Source organism: Gobius niger (assembly GCF_951799975.1).
Source record: "Gobius niger genome assembly, chromosome: 1".
NCBI lineage: Eukaryota > Metazoa > Chordata > Actinopteri > Gobiiformes > Gobiidae > Gobius > Gobius niger.
Window position 1 is genome coordinate 3,840,358 of NC_136852.1, and position 19,127 is coordinate 3,859,484.

The 19,127-nt window shown below is 43.1% G+C and overlaps 1 protein-coding gene across 7 annotated transcripts in view; it reads left to right on the forward strand.

Moving 5' to 3' along the window:
* Window positions 1-19,127, forward strand: part of stard13b (StAR related lipid transfer domain containing 13b) — a 154,785-nt gene that overhangs the window by 116,832 nt on the left and 18,826 nt on the right. For all 7 annotated transcript variants that reach the window (XM_079573622.1, XM_079573623.1, XM_079573619.1 and 4 more), the window contains 3 exons: window positions 1,811-1,882; window positions 7,004-7,085; window positions 13,902-13,965. In XM_079573622.1, coding sequence (XP_079429748.1) covers window positions 1,811-1,882; window positions 7,004-7,085; window positions 13,902-13,965 — 218 coding nt within the window. The remainder of the gene's footprint in view (window positions 1-1,810; window positions 1,883-7,003; window positions 7,086-13,901; window positions 13,966-19,127) is intronic.

Genomic DNA, 19,127 nt, shown 5'->3' on the forward strand with positions numbered 1-19,127 from the left:
TTTTCTATCATCCACGCTGGGGCTGTCACGGTATGAAAATTTTACCTCACGGTTATTGTGACCAAAATTATCACGGTTTTCGGTATTATCGCGGTATTTTTTTTAATGTGTGTTAATATGTTCAGAAAGCATTGATAGTCCTACACAAACTGAAATCGTTTCCAAAAAGTTTAACAGTGCTTATTATATAAACAAAAATACAGACAAAGCCTTATCCAAAGTGCAGCTTTTCACATCAAAGTAAAGGAACTGTAACGATGTGTTGTTGATCGTTTCGAGGGTAATACATGTACTATTTATAGCGCCAGAAACAAAGAAGATTTTTGAACAAGATAAACCGGCTATATCAGTAAAATTGTTCTCAGTTTGTTTCCTTCCAGTGAGCTTTCGCTTTGCAGATTTGTGAAAACGCCATCAGACAGTGATCATTGTTAAATTCATAATACTGGGGCGAGAGTGAATCTATTGCAATCTGCCACTGGGAGCCATTGTGCCATTGTGCGGAGGTATCCGGACGCGGCTTATGCAGGCGGTGGCGGCGACTCGTTCTCCCTCAACCCAAAGTCCCACATCAGCATTTCAGCTAAAGCGCTAACGTTAGCTTACTGCTATAGAGCTGTGGGAGACGGTCACGCAGGTGAGTCAGAGGTTCGAAGTATTGCTGCTTTAGAGACTTTTTCCTGCACGTTCCACAAACAGGAAAACTGTCTCTATCAACTGTCCTTCAGCTTCTTAAAATACACAAAACATGTCCAGACTTCAGGCTCGGTCTCTGAGGCTGATCCTGCGCTGTCGTCTCGGACATGATTCCAGCTTCGAGAAAGTTTTGTTTTGGTTGTAGCTACAGAGGCGCCTGCGGCAGCTTCAGCAGAGGAGACGGCGGCTCAAAAGGCTCACTTTGCCTAAGCCGCGGGCGCGATAATCCACCGCGGTATTGTCAACATTTTTACCGGGGTTTACCGCTACACCGGTAACCGTGACATCCCTAATCCACACCTTTATCTGTTCCAGGCACAGTTTGCAATCTTTGTTTATGTTGATGTACTTTATTTAAATATAATAAATATTTTTTTTTAAAATATATTTACGGTTTGCAGTTATTTAGTTTTAAATGGGTTGGGGATTTGAATCGTAAATCGCGTTTTTTTTTTTTTACATCGCAGATTTTTTTGGGGGGGAAAATGGCCCAGCTCTAAGATTTGGATAAAGCTGAACTGGAGAAAATACGGTGCGTTTACGTGGGGGTTAAGAGGTTTAAAAGCCGGATCTTCCGCCTGGCGCAAGGACAGCGTTGCTCCAAACGTGACGTTAGACAGACGTCATCTTGCATGTGGTGCAGCTTTTGCTTTTGCTAAAGTCATTTATTATTCTTTCTTCCAGTGTGATCAAAGTGTACTATTCTGCTCTAATTTATTTATACTTCTTGCCCCCTTTAAGTTTTTGTATTCATTGTATATAAGATTCCTCTTTTGATTATTTCGTTGATCGCACATTATCTTTTATCTATTTTATTTTTTGAGAGCTGAGTGAATTGTGAGATAAATAAAGGCTTGTCAAACTGCATATTTCATGTAAAAAGATATATATATATATATATATATATAAGACTCTCAAACAGAGTTAAAACGCCATGAAGGAAACAAAAGGTTTTCTGCCGTGATCTAAAGACACGCAGAGAGAAGTAAACATCTATTTTTACCAAATACGATCCTTTAAACTCCTGCTCATTGAAGCTGTCGTGGAGTGAACTGTCCCTCCTCCTCCTCGGGGCTCGTGTTGACATAACGCTCCCTTCTCTTGTGTGTTTCAGAGATCGAGGCCAAAGAGGCGTGTGACTGGCTGCGTGCGGCGGGTTTTCCACAGTACGCCCAGCTGTTCGAAGGTAACGGACACAAGCGCTTTCATTCAACACAGACAGAGCAAACATGATGAGATCAGCTGCTGCCTTTGTGCTGCTGAGAGGAGGAATGACCTCGTCCTCCATATTTATACAGTGATCGGGACAGTGTGTGAGACATAAGTGACACGAGTAAAGGGGGACATGTTGGGAATCATTGGGATGAGCGAAGTCTTTTTCCCTGCAATGTTTCTCAGCTCCTGAACCTCCCATAACTCCCTCAGCCTCAGGAGTAGAGAAACATCTCGAGGAAAATCGGTCACAAGTTTGTACACCTCGGATCGTATTTTATACATTTATGCTAGATTAGATTAACTTTATTGTCCACCTCATTATCACACTCACAAAAACACAAAGTCACAGTAGACAAACCGTATCAAAGACAAAGGGCCCGATCCTGTGACGACAGCGCGACATTTTGCGCTCAGTAGGATCGCACTTTGTGATCTTCCCACTCCAGACTCAGCGGATATAAGTGGGTGGAGACGCACTTCTTCCTTCAACCAGATCGACTCCGCGGCCTGGAGAGGGGTTGTGGGGGAGAGGGGGGTGAACATGTGCATTTGTTTTGTTTCGCGTTCACACCAAGCGCGGGCCGATCCGTGTCACGCTGTAGCTCTTTTTCTCTCGAGACGTGAACATTGTTTAGCTCACGATGGGTAAATAAAGTTTTTAGTTTGACCTGTGAGAGCCTAATGCTGCATCCACACCAAACGCGTTTTGGGCGTCAAAAACGCGCCTCAAGCCCGTTGGACGCTTGTGCTCACTAAAGTCAGACGCTTGTCACAAATGTCACTGAGCGTCAAGACGCTCTGGCCGTGCGTCAGCTCAGAGTCTGTTCGTAGCCATCTTGGATGTAGCTGTTGCCTGAAATATACCTGCTACAGTTCATTGTTGATTAAAAGTCTGCAATAAACCACAAATGCGTGAAGCCCAGCTCAGTGTGTGATCATTGTTCTTTATTGACAATGATCACGTTGTTGGCAGCCTCCGCTCTGCCGACTTAAACCTCCTCAAACCCATCACCAAATCAAAGCACCGAACCCTGGGGGACCGAGCCTTCGCCATCGCCGCCCCCACCCTCTGGAACTCACTCCCCATCCACATCAGGAACTCAGACTCACTGGCCACCTACAAAAAACTGCTCAAAACCCACCTGTTTCAGCTCACCTACAACCAACAATAGCTCTGCCATCTTTGTTTGTCTGTCTCACTTGTAAAGCGTCTTTGTGTCTCCTGAAAAGCGCTATATAAGACCTATGTATTATTATTATTATTATTATTATTATTTATTTGTGCATATTTCTCGTTTTCATGTGAGGACCGGAGGTTTAGCTTAGCATTAGCTTTCTCCGGTGCTAATGCTACAACAGGCATCCTCGAGGCCCAAACACATTACCAGCGCAGATTCAGCCATTGAAATAAGTTTTCTTGTCACCGCTTTTAATCCTGGTGTTTAGATAAAGAAGCGCTGATGTTTGTCTTTGTAAAAGTCCCAGAGCGGCTGTAGCTCCGGTTAACAATGAAGCTAAACCTCCGCGACTTGTGACTTGTTGACATCTGTGGAGCCGGCGTAGGATCTGCCCCGGTGGCTCAGCTACAACGTACGTCACTGTTGGGGAGAAAGCTCCTGATTGGTCGCGAATTTCTCCAAAAAGTTCAACATTTCCCAACTCCCAACATGTCGCCTCCTCTTGTGACGCCCCCTCACAAGTGGCGGAGGCGCAAAGGTCATAGCGCCGCCACTCGGAAAATAATTCACCACTAACTGTACACCGGACATGGACGGTGTTTAATTCAAGTATTGAGTTTGACCTGATGGAACGTATTAAGATTACGGGCGTGATGCTGAAGGAAGAACACAAGGCAGCGTGTTGTAAACGAGGAAATTGTAATAAACTACGCCTCAGAGACTTACCGTTTTGTTGTTGTGGAATCTGCTGATTTTTGTCTTTAAAACAAGCTCCCTCTGAAGTACCTACTAAACGTGATTGTCCTGAGTAAATCAGCCCTCTGCCTCTAATAGAGCACCCCTTGCTGTCACAGTTCAACACATTTTACAGTTTAGAAGCTTCATGCAAAGGATTTTTGATGAGACATATAAAAACAACTGGCCACAAATATTGACGGTGCATTTCAGCATCGGCCTTAGTAAAATCCCATATCCCTCAAGCCCTTTGAAGAAAACCTTTTCCATTTTTTCAATACTTCCTGCCAGTCAGCCTCGAGAACAGTGGGGCTAAACTAAATGATTGTGGTCTAAGCTGTAAAATAACCTTTAAGGAGAATCTATGCCAATTTTCCAACTTCCCTTTAGTGGTGACTCTTTCCGACGTTCCTCCACGGTCGTTTTCCTGCTGCATGAAGGATCCTCTTGTTCTGTGGACGATCGTGGCTTTGTGGAAAAGGAAAATGATGGAATTAAGCCTCTGTGTGTTCGGCCTGTTACATAAGGAGCTCATGTGGTACAGTAGATCCCAGTATTGTCCGCTCGTAAGTTCTCACTGTAGATGAAGCGTACACCGAATCCAGGCCTTGTCAAAGTATCTGCAAACACATGTCCCTCTGCCGGCTCTCGGGGCGAGCGCCTCAGGAGTTTAGAACGACCCAGCAAACATTTCTATTCTATCCAGAGCTGAATGATTTGATCAAATTGTTAAAGTTAGATTTTTTTTCTGGCAGATGTTGCGACGACAAATTCAATGTTAGTCTTGATCATAAGGAAGCTATTCTAGGGGAGACCGAGACTATTCGTCACACTTTTTTTTATCGTAGAGTTCACTGCTCATCAACAGAAAACCCCACAAGAGTCAGACCTGCATCAAATGAAAGCCTGTACACTTGGGGCCAGATCTTGTGGTTCATAGCGCAGGCTGTAGAGCAGACGACTGCGCAGACGGGTGGCGCTCCTTGCAATCTTCACTGTCATACCTGGCGCAAGAAGTGGGCAGGACAGGAGGGGGGGACGGACTCGCATTGTGATGTTGTGGTGCCGCCCCCTCCCCATGCTTTCCCCAGACCTGCGGAAGGCGGTGGGTTGCGAGGGGGGTTCTCCTGTAAACATGTATATAAGGATTAAAGATTAAAGAATAAAGATTAAAGAAATAAAACTGTCCCTCCGCTGCTGCAGCCACTCGCTGCAGATCCAAGATGAGCGGGCGGGACAGAGAGGCAGCCTCGTGTTGGACACCGTACGAATGTGCAAAGTTACTAAATGTACAGGATTTAATTGATCAGAAACTGTCATATCGGCTGTGGAGGAGTTGCAGAGTTATGCAGAAGTTGCAAGAAAACTGTAGCGTATTGGAACATTTGCGCCACAGCTGCAGGATTCTTGGAGCGGCTGAATTGAAAAAAAAAAAAGTTGCTCTGCGTCCTGTAAAATGTGCTTCTTTCTTTTGGACTGAGCTGTGGCTACACAAGGAGCATCATCAGGAGGTAAAGACTGACACACGATGGAAATGTCACCACAAAACTCAGATCAGACCTGGTGTTGTGGCACTTGAGGCATGTGTGGTTTATTAATGGAAAACTGTTGTTGTTTTGGTGTTAGGTGCGCGTTGATCTACTGTATCAAAGTAAACCCGTGCGTATCCTACGCTCAAACAGACTTTTCATGGCAATTTTGCTTTTGTTTTCAATTTGACGTCGATTCTATGGAAGAAGACGAGGCAGCGCGATGTAAAGAGGAACATAATGTGAAGGTTGCCATTGAAGAGCAGCGTGAGGGCTGCTCATAATGAACCACGCCTCAGTCGGCCTCTTTTTCTTAAAAAACGCCCTCTCCCTAGTGACGCAGCAAACACTGCGCCACATGCAAGATCGCGCGTACTATGTTGCGTTTAGAGTTGCGCACGGACTGCGCCAGTCACAAGATCTGGCCCTTGGTCTATGGTTGATGTCTCTGAAACAGCCTGATCTATCCACATGAAAGAGAAACTGTCACAAAGTCTCTCAGCACAGATGAACTCAGGTCACATGACTGTCGCATGAAGGCGTCCAGATGCGGAGACAATATTCTAAATGATGAAAGCACTTTCCTCCATAAGCAGAATGATTTTCTGTCTCTCCCATTGTGTAGTATCGGCTCCTGCTCATGACGTCCTATTACTTCACGACCAGCTGAGAGTGATTAATTAAGAGTTATTTCCTGTGAGCGTGTCCTCTGGGCCGGATATAACCGACCTGCCTGTGTCTCTGTGTGTTATTATGTATTTTATTACACAACATAACTATTTTATTTTATTTCACATTTTTGTCACATTTTTGTCTTATTTTTTTTGTCACATTTTTGTCATTTTTTTGTCACATTTGTGTCATTTTTTTTTTACATTTTTGTCATTTTTTTTGTCTTTTTTTGTCATTTTTTCATCAATTTTTTTAATCACATTTTTGTCATTTTTTTCGTCAATTTCTTGTCAATTTCCTCTGACATTTTTGTGACATTTTTGCAACTTTTTCATAAATTTTTCATCACTTTTTTGTCAACGTTTTCTCACTTTTTTGTCATATTTCCATCATTGTTTTCGTCTCAGTTTTGTTGCTATTTTCACAGCTTTTTTCCAGAAGCTTTTGGACTGGGGTAAAGCCAAAAAATGTGCTCGGTTCAGGTGGGAGTTAAGGGGTTAATGTCTCCTTGCATGTGGATATTATGTCACCTCATTTAGCGTCCATTTTGTGGCTCGCAGCTTTATAAAGACGACATGATAATAACCCTAACGTCTTCCAAATCCCCCTCGTGTAAACGGGACAAAGACTCAGTGTGAAGGCTGTGGCTGGAATCTTTTCGCCGGAGGTCATGAATTACAAATGTCAGAGATGATGTCGTCTGCTTTTAGGATGAGCGGTGTCTCCGGAGCCCGTGGGTGGGGGGTCTCGGCCGGGGTTAGGGCGCCGCGGACAGACCCGGCCTTGTGCGGGGAGTCCAAACGCTTTCCATAAAAACACGGGCGCTCCTCGTGATGGACGCGGTGGAATGCCGGATGGAGCGTCTCTGGAATCTTTCTCGGAAGACGTTGCGTAACTCGAAGGCCGCGCTTTAACCGAGACGTAATGCCGGACGTAACGAAGGTTTGACCGTGGCTTCTCCTCTTTGTGTCTCCTCAGATTCGCAGTTCCCCATCGACATCAGCCCCGTGAAGAGAGACCATGACTTTCTGGACAAAGACCTGGTGGAGCCTCTTTGCAGGTGAGTCACAGCAGTAAATAAGACAATGTAAAGTTCAGGCGAAGTAAGTATCCAGGCAAACATAATGTCCAAATAAGCGTTAGCAGCAGGGGGCGACGAGCGGGGCTGGTGTTCCCTGTCCTTATACTCTCCAGCACGGCGAGGAAAAACCCCAAAACCCAGGGGGAAAAAACGGGAAACCTCTGGGAGGACCACAGAAGGAGAGATCCACTCCCATGGACAGTTCGCTCACAAGGACCACAACCTCAGATGTACAAAAACGTTTACTGAGAACGGGTTTTGACGTTTTGGGGCTTCGGTGAGGGAAGCTCACGGGCTCTCGTAGGAAAAGCAGAAGAATATTAGTAAAAGGGAGGGTGGGGCCGGAAACTCCGAACGAGAGGACGAGGTTAGTAGACGGGGGGCTTAGATAGGCCGGCGGCCGGAAGAGGCGTATAGGAGGTGTGGTCCTGCTCTCGAACCTCAGATAAATATAAATACTTATCTCCATCCAGGCTATAGACCCAGGGCCAATGGGAGTCCCTCAGCACACGGGCCAAGATCGCAGACCGTCCAGTCCTTGGTGTCCAGTCCCTGTAGGAAGGGTTCCTTTGTTTGGCCGGGTTCTTCTGTTCGATCTAGACAGGCAGTGGGACAGGAGACACCATGTAACAGTAATGAACAGACTACAGATAAAATACAGGTTGTATCATGAGCTCTAAAACTCTCTTGGCAAATGAAGCAGTAGATACAGCATCATGTGACACGTGTTTGTATGAACTGTGGCATAAGGCGTTTTAAATCTTTTTTTTGTTTTAGGAGGACAACATTAAACATTAAAGGAACAGGCCACGTTTTTTACATACTGAGATATGTTCTTACCTGAGCTTGTTTTACGGTTCTTCACAACGAAAGTAGAACGCTCCGTTGATTTGAATGGGATTGCCCAACGTTCTACCGGTCATTATTTTCTGATAAAGGACCTCTGAGAAAAATAATGACGCTGCCAATGGCAACGGAGTTTGTACTTTCATATCACTCCGCGCGTACGTAGTAGCGACACTATCTGTTCCCGTCACTGAGAGAGAAGTTGGCGGGAATCGCTCGTGAAGTTAGCGTCAGTCTGACTTTCAACTTACCCAGAGATTCACCACCATTCCTCCAACTGCACCTTCAACTAAGCAAGGCTAACTACTAGCCTTGCTGCTTCTAGCCTAGCAAAGCTACTCGCAAACTTTTGGGAACTTTTTGTCATTAAATAAATCTTTCGACCTTCATAAAAGTGTACGAAGTTTATGTTGTGTGTTCAGTTGCAAATGGCCGTATAATAAGCGGGATAATGTATAGAACGCTGGTCATTATCGGGAAAATAAGTACAACAGGGCGAACCGGACCCCGACGTGAAGCAGAGTTCGTACGTACCTGTCTGGTCTTTGTGTGCGCCCTCAGTCACGCAAAAAGACCAAAGATGTTGTTAGCATTTGGCCTTTCCCAGTATATTCCTATAGCTCCAAACGGAGTGAAGTTAGAAACGACCAAGCTCTCCCACGGGCACAAAGACCAGACAGGTACGGATCAACTCAGGTAAGAACATATCTCAGTATGGAAAAACGGTGGCCTTTTCCTTTAAAGAGGGGGTATTATGCTTTTTTCCATCACATAGCACCAGTCTATATCACACTACAATGATGACCAAACCTTCTGCTGGTCTGTAAATGCAGTAAATTAGAATAACTGCCTTGTATAAAATGTCTCTCTCAAAATGGCTGTAGTGAATGTCTTGAAATAGGCCTCTGTCTCTTTAAGAACCTCTGAGCCTTTCCGACACGCCCCCTCCACACGCTGTCTGTGGCATCAGTGGGGAGGGGGTTCTGCTGAGGAGCAGTGGTTGGTTACTCGGCTGGTGACGAAAGCTCGGAGGCGTCTCCAGGAGGTGGGGGCGTTCCTAGGAGGACTCAGGCAAACCTATCCCTAAAATGGCCGCCATCAGAGTTTTTACAGATTACTCAAAAATACGTGAATGTGCCAAGGCAACACTTCAGGCATGTTTTTAATGAGGGAATGACATAATAACATGATGTAAAGCTTGAAAAAGTCCATTTTGCATAATACCCCCCCTTTATTTCTCTTTGAACCATTGCACAGAATTCTTTCCACCAAATAAACACATGTGGCCTCAGTGTCAGGATAATGTCAGGAAATGTTCCCAAAGTGCGATCGTGTGATTCCCAAATATCTGCAAACATTAGTGCGTTTCTAGGGAAAGTCCGCTTTGTTTCACCAGGGTTCGACTGAAAATCAAACTCCACACCAGTTTATAAAATGCAGATGAATATAATTGGATAAAAGCCCGTCACGTTTCCACGGAGACGCTAAAGTCACGGGCTGAATGGAGGAGGAACAGTTTCTAATTGAGCGCTCTTTAAGGCCCGGGACACTCGGGAATGCAGATGAGCTCCTTCGACACCAGCCACGTTCCTGTTCCTACAACGGTTTCCACGACAACTGCCGAGATGTCTGTCGGTCTGAGCTGGCGTGCGAAGAAATGTTTGCATCAAGACAACCTTTAAGTGGATTGTTCATGAAAGAAAGTGGCTCATCAGCCGTTGAATTCTCCTTTATAATCTGAGCAGTTGCTAAGGACATAGAATCATTTTAAGTTTCAAGTTTAATGGTTTTGTAAAGCCCAATATCACAACAGAAGTCGCCTCACAGGGCTGCCCCAAACATTAATGCAATAAAAACAGAGCAATAAATATGACAATCCAGGCAAATATAATGTCCAATAGGAGGTAGCGACGAGCGGCGTGGGCGTCCCCCGTCCTTAGACTCTCCAGCACGGCAAGGAAAAACTCAAAACCCGGCAGGAGAAAAGAGAAACCTTGGGGAGAACCACAGGAGGAGAGATCCACTCCCATGGACGGACAGGCTATAGAGACCCAGGGCCGAAGGATCCCTCAGCAGACGGGCCAAGATTGCAGACCGTCCAGTCCTCAGATTCCAGAATGCAGGGTTTAACCATTTGCATTTAAAATACCTTACTTTTGAGCAGCATCAGCTTCGTGGTTGTAGAAGCTACGCAGCGGCGGAGTGATCTGCTAGGAAATAGTCCCTCAAAATGCGATCATTCATGTGATACAGGTCAGTTATATTCCAAAAATTATTCTATGGACACAGACATTTATATGGATAGTCTGGTGTTATAAGTGATTTGCCTCAGGTGCTCTGTGGAGCGGGTCACACTGTTTTTAATAAGCACTGTCTGCTGTTTTTTTATGAAGCTCTTCTTGGTGCCCTTCCTGATTATTTGTTTAATAAATGTCAGGTCAAATGTTGACCCGCTGAGGTCTCAGGACAGTTTGACTCTCGAGTCTCACCGTGTAAAGACAGAACAGGGAAAGAAGTCCTTTTGCTACTTCGCACCAAATGTCTGGAATGAGGCACAGAAAACCTTGTATGTGGATAATCTCATGACCTTTCATCAGTTTAAATCCCTTGTAAAGGAGAATCCTCCATGTGTCTGCTCTTGTTTTTAAGTTTTACACATTTGCTTAGTGTTGTGTTATAGTCTAATCGTTCCACCGTTGTCTTATTGTTAACTGTTATTTACCTTGTATGTTTTAACAGGTCTCTCTTGCAAATGAGACATTGAGTCTCAAGAGACCACCTGTATAAATAATAAATAATAACAATAATAATAATGATAATAATAATAAGGCAGGCTAGCTGATACCATAGAAATGCACTAGCCTTGCACTAGCCTTGCGCCACGAAACTCTTCAAATATAAGAACTGCATGAATTACAAAAAAAAAATCTCCAGAAATCAGCAACACTCTGGATAACGAGGAAATGAAATCCTGAAATATCCCTTTAACAAACGTATAATGACTCCATGTATACTGAAGTTTTAGTGTCAAAAACATTGTAGATTGTTCACACTTGTCTCCGCTCTTCTGGCCGTTGCCTTTTCCGTCCTTTCTATTATTGGTTATTACGCAGATACACGTATTTGTAAAGAAGAGGAAAAGCGTGTGTTCTGGCTGGACGGACTACAGGCCTTTAAACATCCTCTTACAATGTGTTAATGATAAAGAAGCCATAGAATAAACACAAGGACTGACTTCTCCACTATTCAGACATGTCTGGGACGCCGTGTGCTCCGGTCGGGGGTTTGAATGATGTCAGAGCTTTTACATAACGGCAGCTGTTTCTCCATTGTCCCGGGTGAAGCCGCTCTCTCTCATGTGGGATCGACGCGCCTCTGGTTGTGAATGAGAGGTTAGCAAAAGAGCGCGTTCCCATGATTGTTTCAGCAGATAAAGGCGTTGGATTCCGAAGATAAACATGTTTTATTCCCCGGGTCTAAAGAGCTTCGGTCGCAGCGGCTAAAATAGAAAAGTCGGCTTAAGAGTGTGATCAATGTGAACACTCCCGGTTATGAAATCCGCCTCATGATCTGTCACTGTGCAGTAAAGCGGATACACACAAGAAGAAAAACACTACAGAAGAAGATACAGAATGTAATTATTAATATTAAAACTTCAGTGGAACCTCAAAAGTACAAATCCGTTTAAATTGCATGTGAAAATATGACTCATTTAGACGGATAACATCGGCAGCAAATTGATGAAGAAATGTTGGCCTGAAAAGTTATTTTTATTTGAATTTTTAAGCCACTGACAGGAAGTGACATAGATGGAGGTAAAGTTCATAGCAATATGAGAGGAAATACTTTATTGTAACTCCCTCCAGGACCCACAGAACCTCAGACCTCTATAAGTGTTTGCAAAGAAGTGCATGTTGGGAGTTGTCAGGTGACTCCCACTTGCCCCTCGTCGTCAGTGCGCACTGCAAACTGTTTCCATTTAAAGCAGGGGTGCCCAAAGTGGGGCCCGCGGGCCAAATTTGGCCCGCCGGAACAATTAGGTTGGCCCGCCAGAGGGTGACCTACTTTTGCGCCGCATCTGGTCAATAACTCTCTCTCCCGTTCATTCTCAATGGCAAATATAGATGCAGTTCACTTTTTGTCCACCAGCGTCAAATTGGGGGCGCTGTTTCACTCCTTTCACAAAGTTAAGGAAACAAAAATCATTGACATCTATGACTTATAAAAGAATTTATGCTGAACTGACGCTTTCAAAATGATATAATCTGGCATTTTCTTTGACTTAAAGAAATGAATCAGTTAAAGTCACTGTAGGTGCTGCAGGTACAGGTGGTGCTGCTGTTTCCATTTTGCTCTATATTGCTACAATAATTGATTTTGTTCTATTAAAACTAGGCTTTTTGTAGCATGTTTAACCCCTTAACTCCCACCTGAACCGAGCACATTTTCTCCAGTTTGGCTTTACCCCAATCCAAAAGCTTCTGGAAAAAAGCTGTGAAAATAGCAACAAAACTGAGACGAAAACAATGATGGAAATGTGACAAAAAAAGTGAGAAAACATTGATGAAAAAGTGGCCAAAATGTCACTAAAATGTCACAAGAAATGGACAAAAAAAATGACAAAAATGTGACAAAAAATAACAAAAATATGATAAAAAATTGACAAAAAATGACAAAAAATTGATGAAAAATTGACCCAAAAATGACAAAAAAGTTACAAAAATGATCCAACAAAAAAATGGAAAAAAAAATCTGATGTAAGGAAAAAGATCCTCTCGGTTCAGGCGGGAGTTAAGAGGTTAATTGTATAGATTGAATTAAATGCAAAGGTAAACCAAAAAAGATTTGCAGTTATATGTTTCACGCTTGACATCGTCGTGTTTGGCCCGCGACTCACAGGCACTTTTTCATTTTGGCCCTCGGAGACAAAAAGTTTGGGCAGCCCTGATTTAAAGGATTTACAGTGTTTTGGCCAGGGGCGGACTGGGACTGAAAAACAGCCCTGGACTCTGGCCAGCCTGGCCCAAATTAGCGTAAATGCGACACTTCCACAAATACATATGTTAACCTCTTGCCCCCCGCCTTAACCCAGAGCATTTTCTCCAGTTCGACTTTACCCAAATCTAAAGGCTTCTTGACTGGAGAGCAACACTGTGACGCCTCATTTGAAGGTTAAAATCTAGAAAAGTGATGGTAGCTTTTTGTCACGTTGTCGCTCCATTTTTGTTTGTTGTTGTTTGTTTTTGCTGCTTTTTCATTACTTTTTTTGTGGCTTTTTGGCATGTTTTTGTCACTTTTTCGTTTTGTTTTCGTCTCTTGTTTTTCGGGGGGGTTTTTGTCATGTTTTTGTTGTTTCTTCATCGCTTTTTTCATTGCTTTGTCATCACGTTTTCGTCACATTTTGTTGTGTTTTTGTCACTTTTTTGTTGCTTTTCCAGCACTTTTTGGTTTTCGGATGCTTTTCTTTTAAGCTTTTAGATTTGGGTAAAGCTCGGTCACGCCCGGGGGTGAGGGTAAGGTAAAGTGAGGGGCCGGACCGGTGGCCCTAGAGCCAGTGGGCCCTTCTGTGCTCTTCCAGAATGGACATATGGCCAGTCCGCCCCTGTACTCACATCTGCATGGAAATGTAGTGGAGTGTATGTGAAGTATTCTATTTAAACCAATCCAAAACCAGTCCAAACCTGATCCAAACCAGTCCAAACCTGATCCAAACATTCTGTGCTGGAAACAACGATGTCATCTTCAGTTATAAATAGCTTCCGTCTTAAATGGTGAATGCACAGACTATCCACCAGACTTCTCCTCTCCTCCAGACTCCAGAACGCTCAAGCTAATTGCTAATTACCGCTCTTGACTTCATTACGGCCTCAGCAGCGTGGGCTGACCGGGTTTTCCGTGCCTGTACGACATGCTGAAGTAACATTGGCTCTTTGTGTTTGGCTCCTGCAGGAGGCTCAACACGCTGAACAAGTGCGCGTCCATGAAACTCGACGTCCACCTGCCAAAGAAGAAAGTAAGTGTGTTTTTGTTGTGGGTTTCTGGGATGCAGTTGCTAAAGTGTCGTTCGTTATTGTCATGTTGAAGCGGGGGTTTTCTCACCGACAGTCAGGTTTATCATCTCCCAGTGCAAGTGTTTATGCTCAAGTATCCAAAGACCCACTGCAGATGTTTCAGCACAATTACTGAGGGTTTTCGTGAAAGTCATTTCATGAATTATGCCAAAAATGGAGGCCTTAACCCCTTAACTCCCACCTGAACCGAGCACATTTTCTCCAGTTTGGCTTTACCCCAGTCCAAAAGCTTCTGGAAAAAAGGTGTGAAAATAGCGACAAAAATGAAAATGTCACAAAAATGTCACAAGGAATTGACAAAAATATGACGAAAAAATGACAAAAATGTGACAAAAATGTGATACAAATTTGACAAGAAAATGACAAAAATTTGACGAAAAAATGACAAAAAAATGACAAAAATGTTATGAAAAAATGACAAAAATGTGACAAAAAAATGACAAAAATGTGCTAAAATTTTTTACAAGAAAATTACAAAAAATGACGAAAAAATGACAAAAAAAATGACGAAAATGTGATGAAAAAATGACAAAAATGTGATAAAATTTGACAAGAAAATTACAAAAAATTGACGAAAAAATGACAAAAAAAATGACAAAAATGTGACAAAAATGTGACAAAAATGTGATGAAAATGTGATGAAAAATTGACAAAAAATGACCCAAAAAATGACCAAAAAGTTACAAAAATGAGTTGAATACCCAACAAAAAAATGCTGGAAAAAAATCTGATGACGTGAGGAAAAAGATCTCTCGGTTGAGTTAAGAGGTTAAAAGTGATTAAATGGGTCAAAAAGCATTAACTGGATTCAGCATTAAATCTGAATTTCTTTCAAAAATAGACAGAACCTACACAACTGTTCTTTCTGCAGATATTCGTCAAAAACACAAAAATGTTGAGCTGAAACTAAATCAGCTGCAGTTTAGACTGAAATTTGACAACATCTTCTTCTCTAAAGTTGCCCGTTGTGTCCAATTTATTCAGATTCAGAAGACTTTATTTCTCCCCGGGAGCAGTTCATTTGCAGCTTCCCAGCCAAACATTCATATCTCATAACATCTCATAAATACAGTACATAGAAGAAGAAGAATAGGCCAAACACCTACAAATAAATAAAATAAATCAGCAAGATAATAAAAACCTGGAGCCATAATTGATCTAACGACACATTAATGGTTAAAATGAGATTCATCCTTGTTTAGCAGCTTTATAGCTGAAGGTATGAATAGGGATGGGCACCGTTAAACGGTACCCACTTGGTACCGACCGAAAACTCCAGTCGGGGGAGGTATCGAAAAAATAAAATTCTTTGGTGCCAGTTTTCGGTTCTTTTTCTCTCCAGACCCGCATTGGGTCTAAAAAATCCACGTATACGCAGATAATGAGCCGCTTCAGCACAAATGGAGCGAAGAAAAGCTACACCTTTATATAGCTGTAACTTAAAGCCTCTTCGGACTTCACAAGACGCCAGAACTGGAGTAGCCTCTGAATTGGCGTCAGGACTGAGCCAGGTCTAAACCAGGACTTACACCGGTCGTAAAACCCAGAGCTAAACTAAACCAGTTATAAACCAGGACTGAATAAGAAACTTTAGTTTTTAGGCAAATTGAAAAGCAAAACCAAGCAGTGACAAAAAGAAAGACGTGTTTACCTTTAGTGACAGACCCGGAGGCGGAGCTTACGTGCTGTTGTTACAACTTTACAGTTGTAACAAGAGAGGAGAGAGAGAGGGGAGAGAGAGGGGAGAGACATTAGATTAAATCTAACTGAAGGATAATGATGCAGTGCAATGTTTAATAAAGATTAAAGAAATAAAAGTGTCCCTCCGCTGCTGCAGCCACTCACTGCAGATCCAAGATGAGCGGGCGGGACAGAGAGGCAGCAGCCTCGCGCTGGACTCCGTTCGAATGCGCAAAGTTACGAAATGTACAGGATTTAATTGATCAGAAACTGTCATATCGGCTGCGGAGGAGTTGCAGAGTTATGCAGCAGTTGCAAGAAAACTGTAGCGTATTGGAACATTTTCACCACAGCTGCAGGATTCTTGGAGCGGCTGAATTTGAAAAAAAAAAAAACAAGAGTTGCTCTGCGCCCTGTAAAATGTGCTTCTTTCTTTTGGACTGAGCTGTGGCTACACAAGGAGCATCATCAGGAGGTAAAGACTGACACACGATGGAAATGTCTCCTTAAAACTCAGATCAGACCTGGTGTTGTGGCACTTAAAGGCGTGTGTGGTTTATTTATGGAAAACGGTTGTTTTTGCTTTGGTGTCAGGTGCGTGTTGATCTACTGTATCAAAGTAAACCCGTGCGTAACCGACGCTCAAACAGACTTTTCACTGCAATTTTGCTTTTGTTTTCAATTAGACGTGGATTCTAAGGAAGAAGACAAGGCAGCGCGATGTAAAGAGGAACATAATGTGAAGGTTGCCACAGAAGAGCAGCTCCAAGTGCTGCTTGTAATGATCCACGCCTCAGTCGGCCTCTTTTTCTTAAATAACGCCCTCTCCCTAGTGGCAAAACCTGCGCCACATGCAAGATCGCGCGTGTACTATGTTGCGTTTAGAGTTGCGCACGGACTGCGCCAGTCACAAGATCTGGCCCTTGGTCTATGGTTGATATCTCTGTAACAGCCGGATCTATCCACATGAAAGAGAAACTGTCACAAAGTCTCTCAGCACAGATGAACTCAGGTCACATGACTGTCTCATAAAGGCGTCCAAAAGTGGAGACAATATTCTACATGATGAAGGCACTTTCCTCCATAAGCTGAATGATTTTCTGTCTCTCCCATTGTGTAGTATCGGCTCATGACGTCCTATTACTTCACGACCAGCTGACAGTGATTAATTAAGAGTTATTTCCTACGAGCGTGTCCTCTGGGCCGGATATAACCGACCTGCCTGTGTCTCTGTGTAATATATTATGATGACATCAGGGACATCATGTACCAGGTCTGTGGACACGAGGATCTGATTGAATTATGTATTTTTTTTGTATTTTTCATAACTACGAGGCGCTACCCTGAATCAAGAGCAGTTATTAATGTTATTCATTGGTTCTTTTGCATCATTTTGAACTGTCGAAAGATAATAGAAACTCACAAAATTGTAATTAAAGGCAACATTAGAATGTATTTTACGGAGACATATCATGCAAAATCAACTTTTTAGAGCTTTGAAGCATGTAGCGGATTTCTTCAGTCAAAAAAAAACATTCCTGGAGTAGTTTCTCACTTCATTCTCACTTCAGTTTTTAATAATCTTCCTCACTTCCTCATGAAATCATTCGCCACAGGGGAAACGACTCCCACTTCTTCTCATGTCGAAGACCGAAACTGCGCCCGTCTGGCTCATTTCGAACAAGTAGTTTGTCTGAAACTAGCGGTGAGCTGTACACGACCAACCAGCTGAACGAGCCTTTAAAGCAGAACTAAGTAGCTTGTTTCCCATAATAAATCCTTTCCATAGGGGGTGACACTCTGAGCTTTCCCTGCACCGAGCCAGAGCCGGATAATACACACTACTAGAATCACGAAGAAGAAGCTAACAGGCTAACGGACAGCGCTAAGTGCAGGCTAGCGCCACTTAAACAGTATTTACAGCCAAGTTTGAGTGAGAAAAAAAAATGTCTCCATTGTGTAATTGGATGAACAATATCCCTCTGTCCCTTTGTCTTTTCTGTCAGTGTAGTTTTTACTCTCACGGACAATTAAGGAGTAAAAAAAAAAGCAACATGCTACGACACCTGCAGTGGCGCTTATGGCCTCCAGGGGCATGAGTTACTGGTTCGAACCGGATCTCCATTGTGAAAAGAGACAGATGTTGGTCCTGCTTATCTTTCAGAACTGCTTTTACCTTATGAACCTTCACGGCCCCTTCGCTCCTCCTCAGGGGTCTCCTAGTTATTCCTAAAGTCAACAAAAACACTCAATATTACAGCCCTCGCCTCTGGAACCACCTGAGGAGAAGCTCAGGGCTGCAGAGAACGTTCATGTTTTTAAGAGCAGCTCAAGACCCACCTTTTTAGTTTTGTCTTAAACTGACTAATCTATTTATTTAATCCTAGTATATATAATATATATATGGGAGGTTATGCCAGGCGTATTGTTTTAAATGTTGTAATCTGTAAAGCACTTTGTGATACCTTTGGTATGAAAAGAACTTTATGAATAAAGTTTGATTGATTTTTAAGTTAGTTTCACTCAGAACTCCCCCAAACGAAGCATCAGCCCAAAAACGGAGCAGGCCTCACAAGTGAAAACGTTTTGCAACTAAAGTCAAAGCTAAATGCACTAAAAAGGATTTGTCAGGCAGTTGCAGCCTCTTTTTATTATTTGTGTTGCAAAACACATTTTTCAAAGTGTAAAAAATGTGATTTTAGATTAAATACGTTTTTTTAAATGCCCTTTTTCTTATTGTTATTATTGTATTGATATTGTGAGTTTTCTGGCCGGCGTTATTGAATTTTAATATTTAAAAGAGCCAGTCTTTTAAATCCCATCACTGCTGTCAACCATAGACTGTAAAAGATAATGGACGGCTTCTGCTCACTCCTCCTCCCCAACTCTGACGAAGCATGTTCCTAAAAAGGTCATAAGGGCGGGATCTTCACCGTAGACTCCGCCCTTGCGTGACATGTAGCTCGCGCTGCTCCAATGCTAACAGTCCGACCCTCATTAAGTACGAGATTCCAAAAATTCTTCATACAAAACCAGCCTGGTGTCTTGACTAACCCAGTGTTATCACAGGAGGAATATCTAGCCTAGTCTAGTGTTGAAACAATTTAAACCAGGCGTTAAAGTTGTTTTTAAGGTGTCTGAACTCCAATGCTTTTCAATGGGGGCCTAGTGGCGATATGGAGGTACTACAGCAATGGCGGAGCAATGGTGGCCCCCAGTGTCGTGGTCATAAATCAGAGCAGCCAGCGCCCATTGCTGTCAACCCTACCCTCCCTCCTTATTTGTGTGTTTTATCTTCGACGCTGATTCTGCTCCTCCGAGGGGGATCCTGAAGAGCTGGGCTTTAATGACGCCCTCTGTTGTGTTGTGGTAAAAGATATTGATTCAAATTATGAAATAAAAAATATGACAATGCGCGAGTGCC